Here is a 27,171-nt window from a genome sequence, read left to right on the forward strand (position 1 = left end):
TGCAGAGCCCAGGAGAAGGCTGGAGATGGAGACTGAAGGGAACCCTGTTGTCAAAGTCAGATAAAAAAAAAGAAAAGAAAAAAAAAACCACCGGTTACAGGGAGATCCAAACACAGGCTGCACTGAACTACCAGCAAATCCCTATCGCTTTTTTCCTGTTGAAACAGCACCGTCCATTTCTCAGGGAAAGCCTCTAAGGCAGCGGTTCTCAACCTATGGGTCGCAACCCCTTTGGGGGTCGAATGACCCTTTCACAGGGGTCTCCTAAGACCATCGGAAAACACATATATAATTACATATTGTTTTTGTGATTAATCACTATGCTTTTATTATGTTCAATTTGTAACAATGAAATTGGGGGTCACCACAACATGAGGAACTGTATTAAAGGGTCGCGACATTAGGAAGGTTGAGAAACAATGCTCTAAGGGTTTGAATGCTTTTTGTCTCCCGAGGCAATCTATGGTTGATTAGTAATTTTATCTGCTTTTCCTTTAAGTCTCAAGATTTACCACACCACAGGATGGTGAGCTGTGGATGAGATAGAGCTCCCTGAATACCTGGAAACTGTCAAGCCATGGAGCTCCCAAGGCCACGACAGTAAAATACCAGTCAAGCTTCTGGGACAGACGCAGCATCGGGGCCAGTGTCAGCTGTGAGGCAAAGAGGAGGCTGGAGCGATGGCTACTCCCAGCCACTGCGCCCTCTTCTCACCAAACTAGCAGCAGCTCAGGCACACGAAGCTGGAACCCTGTGCCGACTCTTCAAACCCTGATCACCAGAGTACCCAGTGGCCTCCTCCAACCCCTTAGACAGGCCACACAAGTGGGGGAACTAACTCCAAGGTGCAGGGGCTTCTGAAATCCCTCAGCTGGGAAGGGGCGGGGGTTTGCATGAGGCACTCTCTCCGGACTCTGCACTCAGGGGGCTGCCGGAGACTGAGCTCCCGGGCAGGTCAGCACGGGCCTCCGGGGCCAGCCGCTCTCTGCAGGGCCGCTGGGAGAGCAGCGAGGCCGGGCTGGACGGGAGGAGCCGCAGCACACACACTACAGGGCTTCGGCATCAGAGCCATTAAGGGGAGGTGCTTCTCTCCATCTCATTAGTTTCATAGTATTTGAGGCTAAACAATCCTTTGCCGACGCTCCGGCAATCTTTGCAATATATGTTCTCAACTACTGAACATACAACATCCAGGTACCAAGCGAGCGTTATGAAGAGAGACATACTCAACTGACAAACATTCTAAAGTGAAAAACAAAACAAAACAATGACAAAAACTCTTCCCATTATCTTATTTTCCTAGTTGATTTTTCGTTAACCCCTAGGGTGCCAGGGAGCGCGCCTCTCTTTCGCCAAAAGTGCCGGGAGCAATTATCTTATTTTCCTAGTTGATTTTTTGTTAACCCCTAAGGTGCCAGGGAGTGCGCCAAAAGTGCCGGGAGCACCATCAAAGCTTCGAAAAGGCGTCCAGTTCTAGGTCTGCTTTCATTAGTGATGATGCTATTGCTAAATATGTCAGTGTAGTAAAGGTTTCCTTAAGTTTTTGAATATGTAACTTCATTTACTTGCGATTCATAATTTTTTTCCTACACTGCAGTAAAATCAGCAAAAACGCCTTGCCAATTTTAGCATAGTTCCTAGGATATTGGCTGGCACTCAAAGGGTTAATATGAAATAGCTTGTACATGTGACTTAGTTAAAATCATTTCGTATTATTAGGAGTGTCTTTTAGGTGTATGACTTTCATGCTCAAACCCATTTTTTATTCAAATGTCTTACACTCTAAGAAATAAGTTCTATTATTATTCCCCATGTTATGATGGGGAAAAAGAAGACACAGAGAAATTATGCAACGTAACAATATCCCATAGCATCACAGCCTTCAGAATAGAAAATAATAACAATGGATGATTATCTCTGCAAATCAAACTCTAAAATTCTAAAAAATATAGAACAGGATTCTAAAGAGACTCATTTCTCTAAATAGGAAAACAAAATCCCATACGTAAATTCTCCTATCACACACATGATTAACAACCTCATACTAATTTTTAAAAACTACTTGATTTCCTTTATCATAACCAATACTATACAATTAATATGTAATTTATTTAAAAATAACTTTGAGAAATAGTATATTTGACTGGGCAGTAATGAAACCATGTAAAAGATAACTGATTATTGAAAAATTATCAAATGTTAATCCTTACAAATAATTATTACAAGCCAATCTTGTGAATTCAAGATAGGCATATGACTAACAGCCACAAATGGTAGGAATGCACTTAAAATGTCCATATAATTAGCATATATAGAAAAATTTATTGGCTAAAATCGGCTGGGAAACCTGGCCTGCAGTTTGGTTGACTATTAAATTTAACTTTGTCTCATTATTTCAAAATTTAAATAGTTTTCTCTACATTATTAAGAACTGTAATCTTAAAATAGTAAAAAAATAACTTCACAAACACATAGCTATAGCAAGCCACATTGTCCAAAAAGCTACACAATATCTGTTCCTATAGAACTTTCCCAATCCCTGTATTTCAGAGCTTATTTGAAAAACCATCACTATTTTGCATTTATAACTGGTATCCTTGCACTAAAGATATGAACTGTAAATATCTTTTTATATACAAAATGGCCACATCCCAATTTTAATTACACAATTCATTTTGTTAACATAGAAAGTTGTATCTAATAAAAAAAAATCACACAGTTCTATAATTTCAAATGTAACATTAAAGGTTCTTTGTCGAAGAGATGATGAAGTAATCGCCAAGATGTTTGAAACAATAAAGTCAATATTACATTGATTCAAGGAAAACTAAGAATGCATGCCTTCACATAAAACAGAAGCAGAATAACTCACTTTACAAGAGAATAAAAAAGAAATAGCTTTTAAAAATATATTAAATTCTCCAACCCAAGTAAGAATTTAAAAAAAAAAAAAGAGGAGAGAAAGAGAGAGAAGGGAAAAAGAGAGAGAAATGGAAAGTAGAGGAGGAGAGGGGGGAGAAAGAGGAAGGAGGGGAGAAGGAAGGAGGAGAGAAACGAGAGAGGGGGGAGAGAGAGAGACCAAAACTTTGTAAGAATAAAAATACATTCTTTTTTTTTTAAATATATTTTATTGATATTTTACAGAGAGGAAGAGAGAGGGATAGAGAGTTAGAAACATCGATGAGAGAGAAACATCGATCAGCTGCCACCTGCACACCCCCTACTGGGGATGTGCCTGCAACCAAGGCACATGCCCTTGACTGGAATCGAACCTGGGACCTTTCAGTCCGCAGGCTGACGCTCTATCCACTGAGCCAAACCGGGTAGGGCTAAAAATACATTCTTAAAGCACTTTTTAAACCTAACTTTTGCTGACAAGGTGGGAAACAGAGGCATCATAGACTCAGTGCAAGATTTCCTACAGAATACAACCTGGAAACTCAACTCCGCCAAAATGGAACAGTTAGAACAGTCAACGCCTGGGTGGGAATCTCCCTTTGCATTGTGAAGAAAGGTCTTGTAAGAATAAAAAACATCAATAATGCAGTAAACAGTATATACACACTTCAGAGTGGTTAGGAGTACAACAGTCTTCAAGCACCACACAAACAATTAAGTAGGTAACAGGAGATGACGTTAAAGCAAGGTCTCCACGACGTTTCTATTAGGCAATAGTTTAAGTAGCCTACGATAAAGACTTACATTAATCATTTTTATTGCACTGTAAACTGGCTGTTGTCATTATACCAAAATGTAAACAATTACGCAGACTTCCTTAACCTTTCTATTTCTGTGGGTCTCTTGGGGTGGAAGACAAGTCACTGAAAACTATGGGAAGCACTGAGGAATGTGTGCACGCACTCACAGCGCTTCTCCCTCACTGTGCGTCACCCTACAGACATTCCATCAGAACAAGAGGGTAGCCCCAACGCAAGCATAGTGTCTTCTATTGAAAACAAGAACAAAAACCCCAACCCTGGTCTTTAATTTAATAAAAATAAAAAATACAAAGAAAGAAAAGGCGATAAAGCCACTGGGGCTCTGGTAGACTTATCTGGATGCACTCATCTCTTCACGCATGCTTCTGCCAATGTCCTAAATTTGGGTTCCAAATGATCCAAAAAGTCCAGGCGATCGTCTTCCTGCCGTTCGCTGCAGCAGCCCACAGAGCCGGCCGCGGAGCCCTGGCCCTCGTAGCGGTAGGTGAGGACGTAGTCTTGGGCGTGTTCGTGACTGTCATCCTGATTGCACAGCTGCACTTTCTGCCGAGGGGGGAACACAACACCTTTTATTATTGGCATTTTCAACACCAGGACTGACCAACATAAAAAAGATGGCTTTGATTTACCTTCGATTGTTTAATTTTTAATCAGAGTGTGTCCTCTAATGGATTCCTACGTATAAGAAATGCACATGATTGGTCTGTATCATAAATCACACTGTACATTCATGACAGAGCATGCTTCTAAAAGCCACCCACGGGGCACAAGGATACAAGAAATCATTTCAAGCGATCATCACCTTCCCTTGAAAAATTATGGCTGAAGGGAAATGCATCCCTGAAGCTGATCCCAAATGGATGCTTGTACAGATCTTTGGAGAGAGGCCTGGTGGCCGTGCCGGCTGGGATCGTCTGATATCACACTTTTGATGTCTAAGCCACGGTTTCCCACAGGGGAAATAGAAACACGATAATTAAAAATAATTTAAATATCTCACATTATTTCGGGAAGAACTAAAAGCCAAACAACATGTGAGGCAAAGATCCGCTGGGCAGACCTAAGTCAAAGTGAAGGAAGACAGCTTTCTACTGAGTAGACTAATCATTAAAAAATAGACTCAATTAGGCCACTCAATTGCAATCATTCGGACAGTTGAGGAGAAACCAATGGGTGTGCAGGCCGCTCGGGGAACGCACCTCGCCCAGGCGGGGCTGGGTGAAGCTGCGCCACTCGGAGTAGGTGTATCTGCCGGGGTCCACCTCCACGTGTCCTGCCCCGCAGGGCTCCCGCGCGAGCTGCCCGCCGCCCCGGCACGAGTCCAAGGTCTGGTGTCCTTTCACCATTTCGATGGTCTCCTGCCCCGCGTGGATCACCCCGGATCCCACGGTGCCACAGGCCCCGGCGCCTGCGCTGCCCACCGTGTGGGAGGTGAAGCCGTTGGCGGAATACTGCAACAGAACAGCTGGCGTCAGGGCCCACAGAGGAGAACAAGAAGGAGAAGAACACAGCCTGCAGATAATCTCTGTGCTAGGTGAGCCCTCTGAGGACAGGAGCCGAGCCTGCCTTGGCAACCCTGAGACTCTAGCTATGGTAGCCCAGGCTCACGTAGTGTCCCAGGCAAGCCGCAGACACACGTGTGGAGTGGCCTGGACCTGGGACAAATCAGAACGCTCACTGTGTACCCTGTCGTTAGACACTTCCCACAAGACTGCCAGCTCCATCTGTCAAAACCTTCCAGCGCCTCCCGCCTGGCCACCAGCATTCCAGGACTATTGTCTCACATGCGCTTACCATGCTTAATGCCACTCCCTCCACCTGTCTAGGGGGAAACAGAGGTGAGGACCAGTATTCTTATTCAGTGTCAAGGCTGGTTCCCCCTCAACTAAAACTAGAATAATAGAAATAAAGTGGCCATGAAAGAGTAGCTGTGGCCTGGGCACGCGTGGGAGGATATCATTGGATGTGTCTCTTACATGATGTTTCTCTCTCTCTCTCTCTCTCTCTCTCTCTTCCCCTTCCTTCCACTCTCTCTAAAAATCAATGGAAAGTATCCTCGTGTGAGGATTCACAACAACAAGAATTTTAGTTGCAATATTGAATCTTTGCAATCTAAATAAATAAAAATACATCAGCAGGGAAAGAAGGCTCCCAGAGCTTGCCACTGATTTGCTATGTTGTGTTGTCAGAGAGAGCCTAAGTTTCATTTTCCCCCCACCTTCCTAGATGCCAACACCCTTTTGTTTCTAAATCTCTCCAGCTCTCATCATCGAGTAAGCCTTTTGCAGAGAATGTACTTGTTCCTTGTGGACATATTAGGCGAGACATCAAAGCCGGGGCCATGGAGTCACTCGCTGGCCTTGCTGTTTCATATATGAGACCCGAGACTCCTTTCCAACCCACATTGGAGCCAGAAAGACTGCACTAAAGTCCTTCTCACGCTGATCAAAGCTTACAGTCAGGTTAGGGCTGTTGCCAAAAAATAAAATTAAAATAATTATGCTAATGATCTGTAATTAATTGAAACCTTTTTACAACACAAACAGCGATTTCAATATGTATGTGTATATATAAAGGTGAAATCATGAAACATTTGAAATAGAAAATAGTGCTGACAGGCTCAAGGATTGTTACTATTAAGTAACACTGGATGGCTACACTGAAACGCCATCTACTGCCGTGGGCATCGATATCATTTTATATGTTCCATGGGACCGATGACATTTATATATAGCAAGTTACCTGATTTCAAAAGAACTTTGTTCAGAAAAAGATGATGATAGTTGGTTAGGCCAATTTACCCTTTGCATTTATTTAGAAAAGACAGTCCTGGCTGGTGTGGCCCAATGGGTTGGGAACCGCCATCCGCTGCACTGAAAGGTTGCCAGTTCGATACCCAGTCAGGGCACACTCTAGGGTTGCAGGCCCGATCCCCAGTGTGGGGCAGGCAGGAGGCAGACGATCAATGTGTTCTCACATGGGTGTTTCTCTCTCCCTCCCCCTTTCTCTCTCTCTAAAAATCAATTAAAATATTTAAATTATAAAAAATAAAGACAAACTACTTACCACTTTGTCATCGCCAGGAGCCTCCGTGTTGGACACAATGAGGTTCTGCTGGGTTACGTCATCAGGAAAGGCTTTGGGCTTTTTGGCCGCCCCAGTCGCCCCACAGACTAGGGTGAAGAGGATGCCTAGGGGAGGAGAGAGATTCCCTGAGTTTAAGATCAAACAGCAGGAGGAGTGGATTTCTGATGACTACCCCCAAGGCAGCTTTCCAGAAAAGGCATTCCCGATAGCTTGTATCAGAATACAGAACAGACACCCTCAGCAGATATGGCCCAGAGGCACGCCGCATGCTGTGTTCCCGTGTTAAATTTTGTTTATGCCGAGATAACAGAATGCACTTACACAGGTACATTAAATATGTATGTTCAATAGGCACCCAGCTATAGCCAAGGGAGCAGCTATAGGTCACAGTGCTGCTCTCAGCATGTGTCTGGGAAGTTATTTTAAAGGCTCTTATTTGAGTGCAAGAAGGGACTCACAGAAGAGCAAGGCAATGCCCAACAGGATGGCAAGGATGGCCCACTTTCCCAGCCTGAACTCCCCGGTGCCGGTCCTGGAAACGCCGCGAAGCGAGCAGTCGTTTTCGGTAACGCAGTCACACATGATGACATTCAAGGGGGTGGTGTGTGACAGGCCGTGCCTATCCGTAACTCTCACACGGACTGTGTATGGGCCAAACGGAAGGTCATTTTGATTGGAAAGAAGCGCTGCTGTATCTGAAAAAATAAAATAATACCAAGTGTCATAGAATGTCGCCGATTTCTCCAGAGCAGAAGCAACTATGACAGGACAGTCCTCAAATTTCCCTATAAACGGATGTTCCCGATGGGATGGCAGAGCTGCTACAAGACGGTAAATGTGAATGGACCAAATGGTTCTCATCGACAGCCGTGGCAAACATATTGCATATAAATGTTTGTCTCTGTTGCCCCTTTAAAAAGGTCTTCTGGTTTTTGTAATAATATTAATCTGTCCATGAATAAAGTCTTCCTCTCCTAACTAGTAAACTTGTTAAGAGATTGGTTTTTATCACAGCTCTAACAAATTTAATATAAGCATTCAGGGCTTAATTCCTTTGATACACGATTGTAGACACAGGGCCTTGACTTGCCACGATGGCTTCTATACGACCTTATTTTCCTTCCTCCATTCTGTCTTCCCTTTCCCTTTATTCAAGCCCTTTCTTCTTTTAATTTGCCATGATGAGAAGCTGAGGAGTCGTCGTTGAAAGCATGGATTGACCATCTTTCCAGGGCATTTTAAACACAAACCCCATTCAGCTGTATAGGTCTGGAGTCGTGAAAGGGGCGCTGCGCAGGGAGACAGGGCATCCTGGCCCTGGGCGGGGCAGTCAGGAGCTGGAGGAGCTGCTGACGAGATAAGAGCTGACAGAGGGGGGATACCCCGGGGTATGGAGAAGGTCCCTTTTACTCTCACCATCCTGTCAGCAGAGTTATGATTGTGCTTAACATCAGAAGTACAGACTAGAAGCCAAGTTCGGGGAGAATCCCAAGTAGAAAACAATAGTGATGGCACAGACCCCCCTACGGGTGTGGATGTGGAGCAAGAATGGAAATGAGAATTCACGTTAACACCTACGGGAAACCTGCCTGTTTCATTGGTGGCTCCCACTTCTATCTCAACGAGAAAGAGGTATGTCAGGGTGGCCGGAGGATGAACAGGATAACGGGCGTCAGATATATTAGGATGGGGGGAGGAGATCAGATTTTGATTGCACACCAGAAACGTATAATGTTACCCCAAGAAATTTAATTTCAAACATTAAAAAGGAAAACGTATTTTAGACACCCTCATGTTGAAAAGGTCCAAATGTTTCGACATCCATACCATTGATCCTTGTCAGCGCCCACACTCTCTGTGCGTCCGCATCAGAATCGTCCTCCAAACTGAAGCGGAAGGGTGGGCCGTTCACAGGGTCATCCGGATCAAAAGCCACGATCGCCGTGGAGGACATGGTGGGTTTGCAGATGATCGCCGTCTTTTTAAGGATCACTGGGCCATTATCATTCACATCTTCAAGGATGATGCCCAGTGTCCCAGTACATGTTCTTCCAGCTAGGAAATCGGATATCAAAATACAATATTTAGTGTTTTGAGTTTTCACTAGGAAATTATGCATTCACATTTTTATTTAAATATTTATTGGGCACCTTTCAAATGGGTTGCACAGACAATCACTGCTATTGAGATTTGTCATTCATCATTCACTAAACAGCTACAATAGACATGGAAACTTCTATGGACGTGAGTTTTGACTAATTTTTAAAAGGAGAAAGGAAGAAAATACGAACAAAGACTTTTAAAAAATATTTTTTTATTTTACTGTGGGGCAATAAGTATGTTCTCTCTATAATGAATTTTTCTGCCAAAATATTTTAAGAGATATGACTACATAACTTGAAGTTAATTTTACTTAAGTCATATTCTCAATATTTAATGGATGCTTAACTTTTAAAAGTGATTAAAGTTCCAAGCATTTCTGTGACTGTTATTTTATCCTGACATCTAAAACAGGGTGCTATTAGAAAGCAGACAGGAGTTAATGAGTTACAGCAAACGTCTCGATGACTCGAAATGCCACCTGGGGAGAAATACACCTGAGAATGTATGCCGCTGGCTTGGCAATGTCCACGGCTGATTTAAAAGCAGAGTTCTTACCTTTGTCTGTTGCAAGGATGGTGACGTTATAGACACCATTTCTGATGGACTCGGCCTCTCTATCCAAGTTTCTAAAAGTTGTAATTGATCCCGTGTTTTCATCGACCGTGATCCACCCTTTTGGATCATTTATTTTCTTATACCTGCCAAGAAGGAATTAAAATAACAGAATGTACCATGAGCCCAATTACAATCCCGGTGCCAAAATGCTAAATGATAAACATGAAAACACGGTGAATTTGGAGCTCACGGAATCCTACACACCTGATGTCGCTGCTGCTCTTCGTGTCTGGGTTGTACGCTTTGTATCCCTGGCTCCTCGTATTCACTGGCGCGTTCTCTTTGATCCGCACCGTCTGCAGCGGAGGGCTACACTCCGGGCCCTCGTCCTGGTTTTTCACGTTAACAGTGATGGTGGCCGTGCTCATGGCTGATTTTGAAGTCGTTTCTCTATAATACGGGGCTTCGTTAACCACCCCGATTTGCAGGGTCAGCTGCTGTCTTTCTTCATAATTGAGCGGCTGCAAAAGCAAGTGTGTTGAAAATCAGGCCAAGACACTGAATGCTGGGCCATGCCAACCGGTGCGGATCACTCCTTACATTCGGAAACGTGGCAGCAGCGTGCTGGGGATCGTCAGGAGAACATTAAACATGTCCTCAGAAATGAGGTGGTGGTGGGAGGAGGGCTCCATCACCTGACTCAGTGTCAGGGGAAACCAGCAAAACAGACAAAACCAAACAAACAAAAACCCTGCTCCCAGCTGCAGACGTAACACCAGGGACAGCATAGCTCCTGACACCAATTTCAGGACGTAGTGAATGGAAGTGCTTCAAGGTTAGCAATTGAGACATTCCTGTAGGACAGTGATGGCGAACCTATGTGACACGCGTGTCAGAGGTGACACGCGAACTCATTTTTTTGGTTGATGTTTGTTAAATGGCATTTAAATATATAAAATAAATATCAAAAATATAAGTCTTTGTTTTACTATGGTTGCAAATATCAAAAAATTTCTCTATGTGACACGGCACCAGAGTTAAGTTAGGGTTTTCCAAAATGCTGACACGCAGAGCTCAACAGGTTCGCCATCACTGCTGTAGGAGGTCCAGACACTAACCAACAGCACTTTACTTCTCCTTTAATTTCGGGACAGCTCCTGAGGGGAATAAGATGATCTGAACCTGGTTTGAGGTAGAAAACATGGATCAAATTTTATAAGACACTAGAGGCCCAATGCACAAATTCGTGCACGGGTGGGGTCCCTTGGACTGACTGGTGATCAGGGTGATCGGGCTGTCTCGCCCAGTCCCGATGGGGGCCAATGGAGGCCAGCTGGCCAGGGAGGGAGGGAACGAGGGAGGTTGGCTGGCTGGATGGGGAGGGCCCCAGGGTGTGTCTGGCCTATCTCGCCCAGTCCCGATGGGCCTGACCCCAGCAGCAAGCTAACCCACCAGTTGGAGCATCTGCCCCCTGGTGGTAAGTACGCATCACAGCGACCGGTGAAACGGTCGGACATTAGCATATCAGCTTTTATTATATAGGATTTTTAAAAAGAGGAAAAACATGAAAACAGAAGGAAAGCTTTTTAGACATTACTCTTTGCTTTTTTATCTTTTCTCATCCTAATTATTTTCCAAAAAACTGGCAGTAAGAAGTTGAACGGAGGGTTCTTTCTTTGCCTGATGTGTAGTTGTAAGGAGAATGGGTGAGACCATTTCCTACAGGACAGAAATGTGTCAGGCCAAACTGCACAGAAATACATTCCCTTCTTAGATACCAAGGATTAGGGCAGGGGTTGTTGGGTGAAGAAAGAGACAAGATTTAAAGGACATTTCGTTGCTGTTTTGGAACCAAGAAAACCCACTCACTGATGCGGGTAATTGTCATCATTGTGAGAAAAACGCATTCATCATATTTGATCCATGCTCCCTGTGACTATGTACAAAAGGGAAACCCCACACACCAGCACTGAATCGTGTTCTAGTTAACGAGGCAGCAGGTGTCAGCTTATGACTCTGTCTTAAGCCGAAGAGGCTCAGATCACTGTATGCGCTCACTCTGGCCCTGGAATGAACAGCGAGTTCTACGGAGTTGCTGTAGAATAGCATTCAAAAGAAGGTGACAAGTATTCACATGTCTGAACGGCCAGGAAACTAAGGATGAGGTGTACACGGGAAGCTCTACAAGCAGCCTCCCTGTGGGTGTGACCAGGAGCAGCTCGTCACCTGGGAAAGTCAGTAAGTGGAGGCTCCTGCCCCAGCTCCAGGGCGATGGGCTGGGCACGCCTGCCCCTGGCCCCTGGCATCACAGCTGTACGAGGTTTTCAATTGTTAAGAGACAACGGTGACATCGTGGATACCATTACCGTATTATTTGAATACATTTATACCTATTTTTAAATAGTGACTTTCCATAAGGTTCCTTACGCTGGTCATTTTTAATTAATTTATGAAAATAGGGTTGCTTCTGAAATTTAAAGTGCCACTTGTGGGCTATTGAATCAATTGGCCAAAAGTAGCTGGAAAGAAAGAATTCAATTGCCGAGTGAAAGCAGCATTATCAATGAAGTCTCATTGATACAAATTTCCAGTTATAAAGTAAATATGTTCTGGGAATGTCATGTACAGCATGGTGGTTAGAGTTAATAATCCTGTACTGCATATTTGAAAAAAGCTAGAAGCGTGGATCTTGAAAGTCCTCATCACAAGAAAAATATCTTGTAAGTATGTGTGGTGGCAGATACTAACTTGACTGTATTGTGGTGATCATTTTGCAATACATACAAGTATCATGTTGTCTGCCTGAAACTGATATAATGTTATGTCAATTATACCTCCATTTAAAGAAAAAGGCTCCCAAAATGAACATGTCCATCCCATTATGTATGAAGAACACAGCATTTACATTTTTCTATATACCTATATTATTCCTACATTTACCAAAATTCCTTTCTTTTCATTAACTCTACTATACTAATCTATAAGCTACAAACTAATTTACTAATTTATTCTTACCTTAACCACACACAGCACCCCTTCATTGGTTTTGGGATCTGTTACAATTTTAAAATGTCCATTTTCATTGCCATTTAAAATGGTATAATTAGCTCTCCAATTAGCGGTATTAATTAAATCCTTATCCTCAACGCTGACACGTAAGATTTCCACATCCGCTGTATTTTCTTCCACCGATGCCACGTACTAAAATAATAAAAACAAAACAAAACAAAACAAAACAAATGAATTCATGCATGGCAAAAACAGACCACCACGTGATGAAAGCCTGCTCCTTCTCATTCCCGAAGTTCTATGTTTCCATGATCTTAAACTCCGACTCCACGCCACCGCCGGGGGACCCCTCATTTGAAACCACGGGACACGATGGAGATGGGCATCGTTAGCAAAGAACACCGGGTGGCACATCTTTCTCTTACTAAGACCATGTACTCACAGAAGAGCGCGTGAAGGTCGGCAAGTGGTCATTCACGTCTTCAATGCAAATGATGCAGGTCGCGGTCGTCTGCAAGCCAAAATGTTGGCCATTCATGTCCTGCACTTTTATTTTCAGCTGGTATTTATCAAGTAGCTGGAAAGAAAGAATTCAATTGCCGAGTGAAAGCAGCATTATCAATGAAGTCTCATTTTCCACTTTACAATTTTCCCCACATTAAAAATTTAAGAGGGACACTGTTCAAGTTCATAGCTTTCAAATACTGGCAGAAGAATAATTTCCTCCCACTAATAATTTTCAATTAATTTATGAAAACAGAGTAGTTTCTCAAGTTTCAAGTGCTACTCGTAGATGGTGGAATCAACTGGTCTAAAATGTACTCAATGGAAAGAAAAGACAGAGTCCTAGTACATTTAACATTGCCTAGTAATCAATCAATCAAAATCTTTATCTCCCGCCCAAAGCACATTCTTGTATGTTCAAAAACAGATAGCAGTGACTCATGCCAGATGACGTGAATATCATTTTGTAAAAAAGAGAGATTTTAAACATTTACATTTAAAAATTTACATTGATAAAAAGATCATTAAATTAGCATGAAAACAAGTGTCGGGGCTATGTCATCTTTTTGTCTCCAAGGAAAACAGAATCTGGCTCTTAGGAATCTCCATTCATCAGAGATTGCAGAAAGCTTACCATTAGTTGAAAATGTGTTTCTCCTGGTGATGGTTCTACTTATCATAAGTAATTGAAGTATAGACTATAAACACTGAGAATAATGCCTCCGGCTGAACATGAGGAAACTTGGGTTCTATTCCCAACCCCAAAAGAACAACTGTAATCGCAGGCAGTTGAAAAATTCTTACCCATGTTTCCTCTTTTATAAAACAACTAGAGGCCTGGTGCACAAAATTCATGCATGGGTAGGGTCCCTAGGCCTGGCAGGTTATCAGGGCGATCAGGGCCTTCCAGCTGCCAGCCGGGGCCTTCCTTTGCTCCTTGCCACCCTCTGGTGGTCAGCACATGGCATAGCAAGTGGTCGAAATAACGGCCTCCAGGTCGAACTCCAGAGGGAACAATTTGCATATTAGGCATACATGGTTAAACTACCCACACACAGTACAGACAGACCAAAGGGCTTTAAGGTTACCATGTATAGAAGTTCATTGATCAGAGTGCACTTTGCAAAAAAACATATGGGAAACGACCACTTGTCAAGCATTGGTGTAGTACCAAAGATGAATACCCACAATGATCTGGAATTACCATTAAAATACTCTGCTCCTTTCTAACTTCGTATCATGTTGGACTTTCTTTGTGTACTTTAGCTAATACTGCATATTTTAACAGACTGAATGCAGGATACATGGGAATCCATCTATCTTATGTAAAGCCAAATATAAAGAGATTTGGAAAACTCTATAAATGAATTTGATATGAAGTTTTAGAAATCAAAGAATTACCTGAAAAACATATACTAGTAATACTATATTTTAAGATTAAGGATTATAAATGTAGTGAGTTGGCCAGATAAAGTGTCTAAGAATTCAGTTGACTATGTGCTTGGTGGAGGAGATAATTGAATAACCAAGTGAATAAGTTACTAAACTATGAAGGTTGACAATTACAGTGGAAATGGACAGAACATAAAAGAGAAATAATTTTGGAGGTAATAGCAACATGCTTTGGAAAGTGATTTTGATCAAGGGGAAAAGAGATTTCAAATACAATTTGGAGAATATGAATTCAAGGTCATAATAGAAAAATTATCAATAGGACAAGAATGTATAGATGGCATTCTGACTAGAAGACATGGGAAGGAGAGCATGTTCAGAAGGAAAGAGGCGCTGGATTGTAGATGTGCTGCATTGTTGGTACCTGCGAAACATGCCAATAAAGATTTCTGGGAGACAACTGAAAATGGCCAGCCAGATAGTAGAGAGATATGGACTTTCTTTTAAGCTGTGCAAGTAGAAGAATGCAAATGAGCTTGCTGAGGAAGACACGATGCAGACAGAAAAGGGAACAATTTTATATTTCCAAATTTCTACACATTTCCAAAAGTTCCACTTTTCATATGTGATATTTGTTTTTAATACTACAAATATTTATATGAGGAAATTCGATTTTATAAAACACAATTAGAGAAGACAGTATAGCAGCGTTTCTCAACCTGTGGGTTGCGACCCCTTTGGCAGTCGAACGACCCTTTCACAGGGGTCGCCTAAGACAATCCTGCATATCAGATATTTACATGATGATTCATAACAGTAGCAACATTACAGTTATGAAGTAGCAACGAAAATAATTTTATGGTTGGGTCACCACATGAGGAACTGTATTTAAAGGGCCAGAAGGTTGAGAACCACTGCATTAGAGATTCAAAATCAGTGCACTGCAAAGTTAATGACCCCCATTAACATACTTAAAATGATAATTTTTGGAAAACTGGATTCATAACATACTTTTCAAAAACACATGGACCACAGGTGCTGTTAACCAGCAGCATGGCAAACGATTTTTCGTGAATATCGGCGTTACCTCTCTGTCTAGCTGGGCCGTCGTGGTGGTAATCACACCAGTGGTCGGATTCATGAAGAACAGGGTGGGGGACGCTGGCAGCTGCTGCAGGATGGAGTACTTGAGCTGCGTGTGCAGCGTGCCAGGCTCGTCCTTGTCAGTTGCATACACCTGTCCCACGGTGGAGCCTACATAGTGAAACATCCCCTTTAACTTCCAAAACTTTTACATTTTAGCTTTCCCTTTAAATATATGTTTTTATTGATTTCAGGGAGGAAGGGAGAGAGAAATAGAAACATCAATGATGAGAGAACCATTGATTGGCTGCCTGCTGCACGCCCCTACACTGGGGATTGAACCTGCAACCCAGGCATGTGCCCTTACTGGGAATCAAACTGTGACCTCCTGGTTCATAGGTCGATGCTCAACCACTGAGGCACGCCAGCTGGGCTCGACTTTCCCTTTATATCATTCCTTTCTACCTACTTCGAAAATGCTTTGGAACACTTACTTACATATCAGAGTAATAATCGTTTTTATTATAATAATAGTTTGCGGATTTCTAGATGAAGCATCCCCTCCTTTTCAGTATCCCAGCGGCCTAACATTTTGGAATTCAGTGACCATATCCATATTTACTGCGTTCGGTGTATAACTTTATAAATGTTGATAATATTCCTTCATGGCCTTTGTATTTCTATACTAAAGAGTTCTAATTATTCTTTAACATTTTTCTATTTGTAAGCTTGTACTTAAATTGATCATATGGGTCTGTTTTCTCTGAAAATTCTTGGTTAGGTTGGATCTTTCTAGAGGAAGACTCAAAGACTGCATTCTTCCAGCTAAAATGGTCCATTCCCACAAGATGAGAAAACATCTCTATTATTATCAATGACCTTTATGATTATGCACAGAAGAGTGTCAATCATTTAATCACTACAGAGCATCAGTAGATCTCTTCAAGGCTAGGATTTCAGTTGCTCAAAGGCTTGTTTTTTTTAGTACGTTCTCTTAAAAGGACTTCTTTCATCTCACACATTCTTCTTCAAGCTAAACTGTCCCCTATCCTTTCTGATTCCACATCTTCCCTGATAATGTTAGTTACCCAGGCCGGCAAAGTAATGTTTATTGAGTCATTAACCTTCATGACAAACCTGCATATTGATACCCCCTGTTATAGACAAGGAAACTAAGGCTTGTCAACATTTTAGCGATTGCCCAGGGTCATAGCACGCAGCGAGCTCGTGAGAGGCAGAGAGAAATCATGCCCAGAGCAGCCTGATGAGAAGTCCCTCTTCCCTACCAGGAGGACATGCTGCCTTCCCAACGGCAGAGGAAAACTGAACTTTGGAATTGACAACACCAAGTTGGCAAACACTGGTAAAGTGGGTGGGCACTCACCGACTCGGGAATGTTCCGCAATTGTAAATATGTAAGTTGAATTTGTAAAAATTGGGTAATTATCATTTTCATCCTCAATCCTGATGAGCAGGGGAAGTGGGAATTCTGGGTGATAGCCATCTGGAGTTACTGCGAAGGCCACAATCTGTGAAGAGAGTAAAATAAGAAGAGCAAAAGCAATCCATCAAAATACGGTTCACGCTACTGTCGACTTTAAGGTGTACACTGTTCCATGCTGCCGTGTGAGGTTTACCACCTGTTGTTATATTTGGACGTGGACATACCCTTAATGCCACAGCAGGTGGTTGATCTCATGATGTAGTCCAGCACTTTATGTTTAAATTTGTCTAATGTAGTAACAGATAATTCTGGTTTCCTCACTACTGCTGTACAAGAGTGTAATGGTTTTCATTATTATTTTCTCAAAACAGTCTTAAGGATGATTATGTTTTGTTTTGTTTGAAAGTTTCAGGTGCATTAATGTTAAATACAATTTTCTGGATCTTTTTTAACTTTGGATCTTTAGGACTCCAAATTTCCCATGTGCCATGTACTCAGATATTGTCTTATTTTCTACAAATTTTGGTTTTAGGCATATGGATGGTTATATTTAGAAAACTGTCTTCATATAAACTTTTTGATTTAAAAAAGGGAGAGTGCAAAACAGAACAAATGAGTGGCTGTAAGTTGTGTGGCGAATACAATCTATTTTTTTTTATTTTGTAACATGAATTTTAATCCCAGTTCTTCTCAGAACAACTATCATAGAAAGAACAGAAAACACAGGTGTTTAGAGGGCCATGCTGTAGCAATTCTATCCCTAAATATTTTACTTCCAAGTATAAATGCCTGTGCAGTTAATTTGGTCTACTGGTGAATAATTAATCAACAATAGATGTAAGCTAATTAAGATTGATTTAAGCTAATGACCAGGTCCTGCTGGAAACTCAATACATTAGGTTAAACTCTTACATTATTACCTCTCATTCCGCCAAGGGAAGTTACCCAGATGATGAAACAACTGAATCATCTGTCCGTGGTCCTTACTTTCTCACCACAAGTTAATTTTCCCCCTATGCAAAGGTATGGGGCCTAACTCTACACCTCACTTACCTCCCATCTCTCTCTCTACCATAAAGAGGCTCACAGAGATTTTTTGTTAACTAAATCACTGTTTCTGAAGTGGTACTCCTTTTTCTTTTGGAAAAACAAACAACAAAAACAGTAAAACTGCGACACCAAGAACTTTCTAAGAGAATCAATGAAATTACTTTTGCCTCAAGCCCAGTCTGCACTATCAGAAGCCTCGATGATAAACTCAGGAAACGGAAAAGGGGAAATGGATAGGGAAACACAACAGCCAAGTTTAATCATTACTGAAACAATATGTGCATGTTAGACTTTACCTCAAAAGAGGGATACTGCTCACGATCTACGGCAGCAGTACAGAACAGGTTTCCGGTGTTCCTCTCGACATAAAATAAATCCACAGGTGGTTGGTCGACTCCAGGCCCACTTATAGAATAGTATACAGTGTAGTTTTGGGCTGCATCAGATTCGATCTAGAAGGTAGATATTATATATGTGAGACAAGATTTTATTTCAGCAAAACTTTCATCTATATCCTATCTAATAAAGAGGGCATATGCTAATTGACCATCAGGCCCTCACAAACGGCAGTGCCCACAGCCACAAGATGGCAGATGGCAGCGCCCAGTCCCCTCAGCCCCGCTGGGGGCCTTGGGTCCTCCTGCACCCTCCACTGATTGAGGCTCAGGCAAGCAGGGCAGCCGAGGTGCAGGCAAGCCTCGGATGGAGGCTGCCCAGCTGCCCAGGGCCAGCCGGAGGCTCAGGTAACCAGGGCCGGCCGAGGCTTGCGCTGCCGGCAGTGGCAGCAGCAGAGGTGTGATGGGGCATCACCTTCCCCTGATCGCCGGGTCACCTCCTGCCCCTGAGGGCTCCTGGACTGTGAGAGGGGGCAGGCCAGGCTGAGGGACCCCCCTTCCAGTGCATGAATTTTCATGCACTGGGCCTCTAATATTTATATAATCACTATATCATTGCTAACTGCCCTCTATTTATCATTATGTATGTATGAATGAAAAGCAAAAGAGAATAAGGACATCTGATAATTGAGAAATTTCAAGAGCAAAGAATGAAGAGAATAATGTAGTAGAATCTTTTCTAGAATAACTAAGGAAAATGTGGATCGAACATCTACAACTTTGCCTGTCTTAGAAAACAAAGTATTCTGAGCATGAAAAATTATCCTGCTGTTTTTCCTTGTTGTTGTTAATCCTCACCTGGGGATATTTTTTCTATTTATTTTTAGAGACAGTGGGGGGGGGGGGGTGAGTTGGGTGAGAAAGAGAGAGAGAAAAAGAGAGAGAGAGAAACACTGAAAAAGACAGGTCAATTGGTTGCCTTCTGCATGTACCCAGACCAGGGCCAGGGCTTGAGCCTGCAACTAAGGTATGTGCTCTTGACCAGGAATCGAACCCATGACCCTTTGGTCCACAGGCTGATGCTCTCACCACTGAGGGGTTGGCAAAAGTAGGTTTACAATTGTAATACAACTAAATAAAACAATAATTATAAATAATAATACAAGAATAAACACTGTTTCACATGCTCACAACTGTAAACCTACATTTGCCCACCCCATATGATATAATATTTGAGATGAAGTGTTCTGCCTGGATGGCAAAAACTTGGAAAATGCTCTCCTGAATTCGTGCTTGTTATCTGTCAGCACCTGCTTTATTACAGGCGCTGAGTTTATGTGTGTCGGGCGGGGGATCGTGAGACTAAAAATGGCATCATATCTGGGCAAGGGTAGTAGTCTGGTGCTTGATTCAAAAGCAAGTTTTTCCCGAGCTGTGTTCAACCTCTTGGTAAGACCTTGACGCTGGGATGATCAGCACAACTGCTTTCCAGCCATTTCTTTCTCAGCTTTATTTGCTGCTGTCTCAGCCGCATGAAGTCTGCGGGTGGGATGAACAGGAGGATTCTCTCTCACCGTGTCAAGAACTGAGGAAAAGAAACCCAAGTCATGGACCGAATGGTGGTGGCCATTGGTAGTGGAAGAAGGCAGAGAGCTGCTATGGTTTTCACTAAATGTTTGCGATAGAGACAGAGGAGAGAGAATGTGGATCCAGTTGATGGAAGCAGTGGAACTGAGAGAGAGAGAGAGAGAGAGAGAGAGAGAGAGAGAGAGAGAATGTGGATCCAGTTGATGGAAGCAGTGGACCTGAGAGAGAGAGAGAGAGAGAGAGATGTGGATCCAGTTGATGGAAGCAGTGGACCTGGGGATAAGCAAAGGAAGGCGTATGTGTCTCTTTCCTTCACAGCATTTGGCCTTTTCTTAACAAGCGATTTTCATCCTTTTTTTCACGGGAGATGTTGGGAGTTTTCTAGACCATACCCAGGCTCTGTGATCCCCTGGTTGATAGGAAAATTCATTAAGAAACCATGCGTTTGAAAGTCTTAAATGGGCTTTACAGTTTTATTAATGGCCTTTGCGTGACTAAAACTGCAAAAAGTACATGTAGGTATAAAGACATATTTATACCCATATATTTAAACATATGCTATACACACCCATTCATTAATATATTCATACACCACTATGCTTTAAAAACTCACTGTTTAAATAAATAAAAAATGGCGGAAACCATAGCCCTTCCTCGTGGAAGGAAAGTAGACTGTACCTGTTGAAGAAAAAGTGGAAAAGGACCCAAGGAGTTCTCCATCATTGAGCAAGGAATTGGAGCCCATCTTCTCTTGGCACGCCTGAGAACTTTTTCTTTGGGATGACTTTGCTTTAGTGCCTCATTTAGAAAAAAAATAAAAATAAAGTCAGCGACCATTTTATCCTCAAGCATTAGAACATCGATGCATCTTTCTGCTCTCATGGGGATTCGCTGGGAGGTGTATAAACGGGTTGTGCTTGAAAATAAAGCTAAACATCAACACTGCAAAATGATAATGAAGAAACAACACAGCGATCCTCTTGGGAAAATAACTTGATGGACATATGGAAGGAAGAGTGATGAAACTGTAAGCCGAGAAGCAAAACTGAAAAAAAGTTTACTCTGGTCACACTGCCATGCAAAAACATGGAAGGAGAGATACGCAAAGAGAATGAGTAGACCATGCGTCTTTCTGAGTTGAGTGTAAGCGTCTTCCACTCACCAACAACTGGGAGGAGTCGGGGAGCCCACAGAGAGATCTGTCAGAACGAGGAGAGAAACGTGAACCCTCCAGCTGCTGCCGTGAGTAACGGCCAATGGCTGCACCTAAGGCACTGTGACCTTGGGCGCCACAACGTCCTAAGCATAGGTCGGGTCACACCACAACCTAGGACAGCCATTTACTTTCTAACACTAAAAATCATGCTGTCTAAGGGACCGCGAGGCCTCCAGATACAGTTTCAAAACTTGTTTTTAAAAATCGATTCTACAGTCAAGATAAAAAGCGCTCCTTCGTGTCCAATCTCAAGCTCCTATGCTGTAGCTCAGCTCAAGTTCTTTGATGTCCCAAATTACTACCTCTCATTAACCCATGTTGCACAGTCCTTGTCCATTTGAATACTGATTCATTGCATCATGGTTTCCATCCTTCTTCAAGCTAAACTATCCCGTGGCTTTTCTGACTGCACTTTTTCCTGGTAATGTTAGTTACCCTGAAGGAAATCCTTCATCTACTTCGTTTTGTAGTTTGGTACCTTTGTTTGATGCTCTAAAAGGACATGCATTTTCTTTTCCTCGTGGTTCTCAGAGCTGGAAAGTGAGATGGTAAAATGCCTCTTCTCGGAGGAAAACAGAACAGCGTTTGTTGTGTAGACTGAACCATCTTCTAAAACTTGGAAATCAGCATCACTTGAATGAATTAGATTTGCAGACTTCAAGCACTCCCTCAGGTTCACTGCCAAAAAGTGTGCACAGCAATCATTTGTAAGGCAAAACATACCAATATACGGTTTTAGCAGTAATGTATGCCGGGGGCGGGGGCGGGGGAGGGCAAAAACTCAAAATCAACTACACTGACACTTGTAAATTTTTTGTGCTTTAAAAAAATATAAAACTCTGGTTAATTAAGTTGTGCTAAACACAGATTAGAGCATGCATCACTTCTAACACATACACTATCCCCTTTTATTTTATTTTTTTTTTTAAATATATTTTTGATTTTTCACAGAGAGGAAGGGAGAGAGACAGAGAGTTAGAAACATCGATGAGAGAGAATGAGAGAGAGACATCGATCAGCTGCCTCCTGCACATCTCCCACTGGGGATGTGCCCGCAACCCAGGTACATGCCCTTGACCGGAATCGAACCCGGGACCTTTCAGTCCGCAGGCCGACGCTCTATCCACTGAGCCAAACCGGTTTCGGCCACTATCCCCTTTTAAAGAGAGACATTTGTCTTGATATAAAAGTATGTAAACCCTATTGTTTGAATATTTAAACTAACATAAAAAAGTTTTTCTTTATTACATGCAATTAGTATGTTTGAAGTAAATAGAATCTAGAGAATTAAAATTGGCAGTTATTGAATTAAGATATTATTGAACTCTTTATGTCTATTATTAGTCATCATATTCTGTGTTCTCATTGGTCTGATTTTTTCTTATACAGCTGAGTTATGTAAAAAAGTAATTACTGCAAAAACAATATGTGAAAATCAATGCCAATAAGATGCCAAAATGTTTTAGGACAAAAATCCAAAAATAATACCATTAAACTTAGGAAATAGTTTCAATACCATTTCTCAATTTCACAGAAACATGTTAAAACATATACCATATCCTTCAATTAATGCAAATATTAACAATTTTTATTAAAGTAAACATTTTATCTATTTCATATAATCATGTTTTTAAATTAAAAAAATATTCCTTTCATTGGAATGATACCATCTATACTAATAAAAGGGTAATATGCTAATTAGACTGGGAGATCTTCCAGGAGACCTTCCAGATGTTCTTCTGGACAAAGCCATGGTGGCAGGGCCAAGGTAGAGGCAGTTAGAGGCCAAGAGGGGAGGGCAGTTGTGGGTGATCAGGCTGGTGGAGGGCGGGGCCGTTGGGGATAAGCACACCAGCAGGGGGTCCAGTTGGGGGCAAGCAGGCCATCAGTGGGTGTCAGTTGGAGGTGATCGGGAGAGCAGGGGTGGGGGGGCAGTTTGGAGTGAGCAGGCCGGTTTTAGGCCCAATCCCTATAAACCAGCAGTAGGACATCCTTCGAAGGGTCCTAGATTGGAGAGGGTGCAGGCCAGGCTGAGGGACACCCCCTTCCTTGTGCATGAATTTCGTGCACCAGGCCACTAGTAAGCATTATAAATGATAACGTGTTATATTAGTTCTAACTCTTAGTTCCAATACAGTTATTCCTCTGACAGTTACACTCATTTTACAAGATTGTACAAATTAGGCTTTTACCTATTTTGGCAGTTTCTTACCTCTACCAACAAATTTCTCAGCATCCAGTTTGGAGGGAACATGTAGTGTCACAGTTTTGCAGGCATCACAGGCACATATTAAGACCTAAAAATCAATTCAACATTATTAATTAAAAATACTTCTAATGTATATATATGTGTGTGTGTTTATATAAATTACAAATTTGTACAATTATAAATCAGTTTATATAATTAACAAAATAAGATAATAATTATACTGAAGTAAAAAATCAGAAAAACTGCATCAGGGGTAGGAAGAAAACAAGAGACTGAGAGTCCTGGCTCGCTCCTTCACAGAGGATGTAAACTCAGAGACTCCCTCCCTCCTCGGGCTTTGTCTCCTATTCTATAAAACAAAGTCAGTAATAATTTCCCAAACTCAGTAGGTATATTGAGGAACCAAAGACAACCTATGCCAGAAAGCCCCAAAACTATTAGGAAGGCAGCACATGTATAAATAGAAACAAAAACAAATTTAATGATCCAGCAAAACGTTTCAATCAATTGCCAAGTGCGTAAATGAGCTGTGGGGCCAAATCAATAGCAGCCTGAATAAGACCCTGGTGCTTCTAAAGAGTAGCACTGACTCACTGCCCTGGGGTGATGCGGGCCGTTTCCATGTAAAACACCCCACAGGACCGAGCATGTAACTTTGAAATACAAACTTATTTTGAAGGCCTATCTTCTCATAAATGAGAGTTAAGGTCATTTTAGAAAATATTTTACTTAAATTTTTTTAATGAGTTAGTGATTTATGGTGAACCAGCCGATTCCAAAACAATATATATCTGAACACACAGCAATTTAATGCCATTTTCTCTGAAATTTCAGAATGGATGCTTCTGAAAAATGCACAATTTTTCTTCAATAGTTTGACCAAATGCAAGATAAGTAAAAGTAACATTTACATCATTACTTACAAAGTCTATAAACATAAATTAAAGCCAGCAAAATTTGAATAAAAAATTTTACTTCTGCCCAGCAGGGGTGGCTCAGTGGTTGAGCAATGACCTATGAACCAGGAGGTTACAGCTCAATTTCCGGACAGGGCACATGCCTGGGTGGAGGGCTCCATCCCCAGTAAGGGGCACGCAGGAGGCAGCCAATTAATGACTCTCTCTTATCCTCGATGTTTCTATCTCTCACTCCCTCTCCCTTCCTCTCTGAAATCAATAAAAATATATTTTTAAAAAATTAATTTTACTTCCAACACACATTGAAGAATCTTTATCTAATTTTAATTACATGTGAAGAATCAGGTAACAGAGAATTATATTTCACTTGGAAACTGGGACAGACACAATGAAGAGAGTGTGGGAAGTGGAAATTAAAATATGGGAGGAACTGTCCGGGCTGCATATTCCAGGGAGAACAGGAGTGGAGTCAGATGACTGAGGTGATGGCAAGCAAGCATCCACTTACTCATTCAACCAACATCCAGGGGCTGCTTACGAGCTGCTAGGCAGTGGTCAAAGGCTACAGCTATGAACAAAGCAAAGTCCTTGACCTCATGGAGATAACATCATAACGAGACTAAAAAAGTTAATACACAAATGCACAAAGGTCACATGACGCCAAGAGATACATGCTACAAGAAAAAACGAGACTCGGAGAGTGACAGAGGGAAGCCCGGAAGCTTGAATGAAATGAGGAAGCGAACCAACCAGTTCACCCATGGAAGAGTCTTCCGGGGGACAAGCCAGAGCGAAAGTCCTGGAAGGGAACTGTGTTTTATGGGAACAAAACGGAGGCCCTCGTAGCAGAGCACCGTGAGGGAAGAGTGACAGGAGGTGATATTAAAGAGACAGTCAGGGGCATATCACACAGGGTCTACAAGGCCCCACGCAGGAGTACAGACTTTACTCTGAGTGAAGAGAGGAGCAGCACCAGGTTCAGGAGCTGCAGAGGCATATTCTGGCAAGCATTTACATAAAATCATTATAGTTATGAAGTAGCCACGAAAATAATTTTCTGGTTGGGGGTCACCACAACATGAGGAACTGTATTAAAGGGTCGTGGCATTAGGAAGGTTGAGAACCACTGCTATAGTAGGAATCTAAGAGAGGAAGGATGGTGACCTGGACTGCGTAAAAACCAGGGAGAAGGAAAGAATGAAGACAATACTTTGCATACGTGTCCCATACATCCATTGATTCATGCATTCAACAAATACTCATGACTGTCTCCTATGTGTCAGACACCGAGAAGTAAACACGATCCTCACAAAACACTCAGCTCAAGGGTAAAGCACATTTGCAATTTCAGCAAAGGAAGGTAAGTGCTGTAACAGGGAGCACAGGGTGCCATGGGATATGGGAGAGCGGGGAAACTCGCCCCTGTACGAGCCAGACGATGTCACCTGAAGAGCGGCCGCACTGCTCTCCGTGTCAAGAAGGAGCAGAGTTTCCATGTTCCAAGTAGAGGAATGGCATATGTAGAGGCTCGGAGACGACACAGACCTGAACATGAAAATCTGGCAGAGCTGATGCACATAGCACGAGAGGAACAGAAGTTTAAAATGTACTCAGACAGGTAGGTGGGGCAGATTCCGAATAGCATTAACAAGGTGCATGGATCTTATTTCCTATGAAGAATCAGACAAAGACTGGTTTTAAGCCGGTAAATTACATGAGAACCTTTCCATTTGAATAAGTAAGTCTGACCTGTGTGAAGAATGGATCTGGAAAACAATTTTCATTTCCAGTAAAGGCAGCCAGGACATTCAGACAAACCCCCATGCCAAAAATGAAAATGATGGGTACGTTGTTTTGTAGCACCCTAAAGCATCTAGCAAGGAATCGTTAGGCAAAAATAGGGTAAAGGAAAGACACAGAATAGTAACTAGAAATGACTTCTGATCTGAAAAGATTTGACTATTTTTTTTTAATTCCCTGGAAAAGAGTGAAATCAAAACATGGGTCCACCTTCGATCTAAGACAAGTGTCACCCACGTTAACCTGGGACCAAACCTAAAGCCTTCATCGTAGAGGTGAGCTGGAGGTTAACTGGCACTCGTATGGGTCTGGGATATATATTCCTGTCACTTGCTTGGTCTAGGAACTCATGCCAGGAATTCACACAAAGGCCTGGCATGTGACCAACACTATGATGAAAGACAATTGACCAAATTCAATAACAGCTCTTTGATTTTTTTTTAAAAGGCCCCAAATAGGAAGCAATAAAATAAAATCTCCAGGAGTAAACTTCTTCAATATGATTTTTATATTATACTAGAGGCCCAGTGAACGAAATTCATGCACGGAGGGGTCCCTAGGTCTGGCTGGCGATCAGGGCCTATAGGGACCATCTTGCCCAGTGCCGATCGGGGCCAGGCTGGCTGCTGCAAGGGAACTGCCGGACGCAGCTTGCTGGATAGGGGGAGGAACCGCGTGAGGTTTGCTGGCCAGGGGGAGGGGCTGTGGGAGGTTGGCTATGGGAGCACACTGACCACCAGGGGGTAGCTTCTGCATTGAGTGTCTGCCCCTTGGTGGTCAGTGTGTGTCATAGGGACTGGTTGACCGGTCATTTGGTCATATGGTAGCTTAGGCTTTTATAATATAGATTATAATCACAACATCAATGGGAAAGCACAATTGGCAGCCACACTAAACTCAGAAACAAGACCAACTTTCAAAGGCCATTGTTTACAGATAATGTTACATCTATCTATATAAAACCCTAATATGCAAATAGACTGAACAGCGGAACAACTGGACAACCAAACAACCAGTCGCTATGCATGCGCTGACCACCAGGGGGTGCGTGCAGAACATGGCAGGCGTTGGCAGCAGGCAGCAGAGCGTGGAACAAGCTGGGCATCGGCTGCAGCAGGATTGTGAAGCAGGTGAGCAGGGGGGCTAGACCGAGGCAGGGTG

At 42.5% G+C, this 27,171-nt stretch overlaps 1 protein-coding gene across 1 annotated transcript; it reads right to left on the bottom strand.

Annotated features, from left to right (window-relative positions):
- Nucleotides 1-3,975: 3,975 nt before the first annotated feature.
- DSC2 (desmocollin 2) lies at nt 3,976-25,207 on the bottom strand. Its single transcript, XM_006766392.2, has 16 exons — nt 25,160-25,207; nt 23,297-23,381; nt 21,563-21,762; nt 20,547-20,666; nt 18,243-18,398; nt 16,837-16,981; nt 15,457-15,623; nt 12,916-13,050; nt 12,480-12,665; nt 9,729-9,985; nt 9,465-9,607; nt 8,634-8,861; nt 7,265-7,501; nt 6,786-6,910; nt 4,919-5,170; nt 3,976-4,262 (listed from the first exon to the last, which is right to left on the bottom strand). The coding sequence occupies exons 1-16, from the start codon at nt 25,205-25,207 to the stop codon at nt 4,065-4,067; spliced, it is 2,682 nt and encodes an 893-aa protein (XP_006766455.1). The 3' UTR covers nt 3,976-4,064.
- Between the last annotated feature and the right edge of the window lie 1,964 nt (nt 25,208-27,171).

This window comes from Myotis davidii, unplaced genomic scaffold (assembly GCF_000327345.1).
Source record: "Myotis davidii unplaced genomic scaffold, ASM32734v1 scaffold520, whole genome shotgun sequence".
NCBI lineage: Eukaryota > Metazoa > Chordata > Mammalia > Chiroptera > Vespertilionidae > Myotis > Myotis davidii.

Excerpts from the sequence above, each read along its gene's own strand:
- DSC2 (XM_006766392.2), bottom strand. The coding sequence starts at position 25,207 with ATGCCTCTGCAGCTCCTGAACCTGGTGCTGCTCCTCTCTTCACTCAGA. Across the intron at positions 5,171-6,785 it reads CTCCTGGCGATGACAAAGTG|TATTCCGCCAACGGCTTCAC; the intron begins GTAAGTAGTTTG and ends GTTCTGTTGCAG. Across the intron at positions 4,263-4,918 it reads CCCAGCCCCGCCTGGGCGAG|AAAGTGCAGCTGTGCAATCA; the intron begins GTGCGTTCCCCG and ends CCCCCTCGGCAG.